Below are 3,573 nucleotides of genomic sequence, written 5' to 3'. Positions count from 1 at the left end.
CAGCAGCAACGATCATTATAGCAGCCACACCCGACCACTCGCCGCAGCCAAAGTTGAGCTTCTCGCGAGCAACCGTCGTCAACACATGTTGAGCACTGCAGTAGCTCGAAGTTATATGTTTGAAGAAGAACCACCACAAAGGCCGACCGAATTGTGACAGATTGCCTGCGCTATGAAGATCAGCCAAAGACAGTGGATACAACACGTCACCAACGCTGACATCCACTGGATTGATCACAAGAAATGGGGAAGGCATCCAGGGGCGTTCCAATTGAGTCATGGTATATTCCTTGTACGACTCATCTCTGTGGAGAGCGGGGGCAAAGTTTTGAACCTTGGACTGCGTGCTGGCAAAGCAAGCAGTCATGCCCATTACAGTAAATGCCCGTCGGAACAGCCGAAATCGCGGTAACCCACTGGCAGAGAAAGGCTCGAGCAGGGCAGCTGCCTCATCGTAGAGGACCAGGACGCAGCTAACCCGATAGTGCTCCTTGAACTTAGTGATCGCATCCGCTAATCTCGCCTTCGCCTCCGCCCGCAAAAGTGGAGTCAGAGTGCCGCCCACAATCCTCACGTCGTACCCAGGGTTCCATTCCTCCAGTTGATATCTAAACCATTCCGCGTTGGTTAGCGTCTGGATATGAGGGTCTCTGGTGGCCCGGTCCAAGTACTGGGAGAAGCAGTTCATCAAATGGCTGACCACCAGATCTGGATCCGAAGCAGCCGCCTCCAGTATCATTTTCAAAGGCGCGTAACTTCGAGTCTGCCGAGAATACATACTCACACTGTACTCCATGCTGATGTACAGACATCTGAACCGGGTGCTCACCTCGCACAAAAACCGGGACTTGCCCCAGCCACTAGACTGACCGACGGACGTGCTGACTTCCTGATTTGCAGCATTGGTCATGATTGCCATGAAAGCATCTGGAGAAAGACTTCCCGGCTTCGACACGTACTTTTCGGAAAACGCAGCTTTGCAATCTACTAGCCGCCGTGAGTCACCGTCTCCTATTGGGACTGCTGCAGGAGTAGTCTCGGGTATTCTCCTTCAACCTTCCAAGCTCCTCTTCCAACGCCGCCCTTCTACGCTTCTCCATCTCAACCTCCTCTACCTTTCTTCGTTTCTCCACCGCAACCTCCTCTACCACCTTTTCCACCACCGCCTCCTTCTCCTCTACCACCTTCTTCACAACCTCCTCCTTCTCCTCTACCACCTTCTTCATCTCCTCCTTCTCCTCTTTCATCTCCTCCTCCATCTTCTTCACCACCTCCTCCAGCTTCTTCAGTTTCTCCGCCATCCTCATCATTTCCGATCCGCTCGGCACTGCCCACTTCGGAGATAGAACACAATGGCAGGAACGTACTCATAAGGGATGAAACGAAAGGGTATGGGTCCCGTAGGAGTGGCGGATAGGTTCCCATATTCGTCCTGGTGAGATTAAAATTAATCCGGATTTTCGAGGTGTGTTTGAGATGCAAACACGTTACAAGTAACGGGGTTTTTCGCAGACGGAACACGGACACCCTTCTACGATATCCGTGCTTACCTGCCTGCCCCCGGGAGCGCCCAGCCGACGAGTCGATTCATCCCTACCAACACAAGATCCAGTTACGTAATTCCCCGTTGCAGTTCTTCATAGATGAAGCCGGGGCCGAGCATAGTCTACTTCGAAAGCGCTATAGAGAGAGAGCGGGTGTGTCAATTTCAGGGCAAAGCATGCGAACCGACACGGTACTGGGATCCGGCAACCTGCCCCTCACAGCACCAGCCGAGACGCGCATCGGCGAGTACAAGAAGGACGTCACCTTCGCGGTCATGCCGCCAAATGACGTGCCCCAAAGTACGGGGAGACCCCGCCTTTGGACCCGCCAAGAGGGGCTACGACAGTCGCAGTGGAGACGAACCACGCGAAGCAGAAACGGCTGTTTTCAAAATACACAGCAGATGGACGGCGAGCGGCTGTGGGAGCTCCTGGAGGAGTTCAAGGAGACCCCAAGGTGGCGCAGGTCAAGTACGGTTCGAGGTAGCATTGAACACTATCTCGTCTGGACTGGTGGCGGCAGTGGATCGGTATCAGGGCCGAGTTGATCGTCGCACTCCCGAGGTAGTGGCTTAGGGCAGTTCGATCTCCTGTGCCATATTAGACGAATCGCGTGTGCCTACTGGCGGCCTGCAAGCGCCTGGCCTCGTTGATTATCTTAACCCGATGCGAACAACTTGAAAGCGGCCAAGCCCCGGTTCGAGACTTAGCGCTACACAATGAAACGAGGACAGCCACGCCATCAGATGACAAAGCGAATTTGCTTGCAAGGAGGGCAATTAATGTGTCTTGAGAGCGAATGTGCCGCCAGGGATGTGGCTGCATACTTTTCGGAGGCCGCACACACAAAGGTGTGTGCACAAAATCCCGACGCTCCCTGCAGTCAATCCGCTTAACCTTGCTCTTCTGCCAATTCCGGGCCTGTCAGCGGCCACGGTGTGCTATCTTGGCGGAGATGAGGCCACTCAGGTGACATCTACGGTCGATCTCATCAACCGCGCGCCAGTCATCTGCCGTCGGACATCCGAGTAAATTAGGCGGGCGAGACACAACAACTGACCTTGCCCACTGACACACCACCCGGCCTTGCAACCCACCATGGACAGCTCCGCCACAGAGTTGTCAACAGGGTTAGTAGCCATCGTGTGTTAGTGGCTCTCGAGGATCATCCCAAAAGAAGGGTGAGGGAAGAAGGGTGAGGGGGCTAGGACCCGACTGCACGAAATCAGTTGGTTACACACAGCTGTGAGATCGCAACACTACTACGGGATGCGTCAATGTCGATGCGGGCATATACGAGTCCTTGCGATAGGAATCCACCGCTGGTCACGCGCCTCTAGCCCAGCACGCACCGCCACTTCTCGTCTTCTTCTTGACGAAGTGCGGTGCTGCGGCCCCACTCGCTCTTTGACGGCCTGATCACACCCATCTCCAACTGCTCCTTCACCTCCAGCTCCTCACGCAGCTCCGGCTCTAGGTGCCTCATACGCGCGCGCCTTGTGCGGTCGTCCCTTCACCGTGAAACGCGCCTCATACCCGGCCTGCGCCACCTCTGGCAACAGCAAGTCCACGAGCCGGTGGGGGTAGCACGCGCACTCGGTCTCGAACCTTGAGCAATTCGGCTCAGGTTGTAAGACGTAACAATTGTGGCAAGTCAGTTCAGTTTTTTTGGCTTAAATTTCTGATGAAGGCAAGTGCTGCGCAACCCTTGGTTAATGTGCCGGGGTCTGTAGCACTGGCGGCGTTTGTCGATCCCAATGGGAAGTTGTCTTCTACCGACGGCTGTATTGCGAGGATGGCCATCGTCTCTGACGGGAAGGGCGCAGCTGAAGTTGTGGTGTTGGCCCCTCCGTCAGAGTTGCTGGAGTCCTGCCTTAGTGATTACGACTGGCTTAGTCGTTGGAACCGGCTCCGCGTCTACCACCCGCCCGGGGAATCCGAAAAGCAAGCGAAGGCCTCTGCTCGCATCGAGCGCTTGCTTGCCCGGGCCATGAAGAACCATCTGCACGACGCGGATCCATCAGCCGCC

The 3,573-nt window shown here is 55.4% G+C and overlaps 1 protein-coding gene across 1 annotated transcript; it reads left to right on the top strand.

Annotated features, from left to right (window-relative positions):
• Positions 1–485: 485 nt before the first annotated feature.
• Positions 486–1,319, top strand: GNI_179800 (putative transmembrane protein; the record flags this gene model as incomplete). Its single annotated transcript, XM_011135183.1, has 2 exons — positions 486–574; positions 1,065–1,319. Coding segments are annotated over 2 exons (344 nt in total), but the record flags the coding sequence as incomplete, so codon positions are not given.
• Between the last annotated feature and the right edge of the window lie 2,254 nt (positions 1,320–3,573).

The sequence above is a fragment of the Gregarina niphandrodes genome (assembly GCF_000223845.1).
Source record: "Gregarina niphandrodes unplaced genomic scaffold scaffold00068, whole genome shotgun sequence".
Taxonomy (NCBI): Eukaryota; Apicomplexa; class Conoidasida; order Eugregarinorida; family Gregarinidae; genus Gregarina; species Gregarina niphandrodes.
The sequence above is the reverse complement of the archived record's forward strand: the minus strand, read 5'-3'. Positions and strand labels throughout refer to the sequence as shown.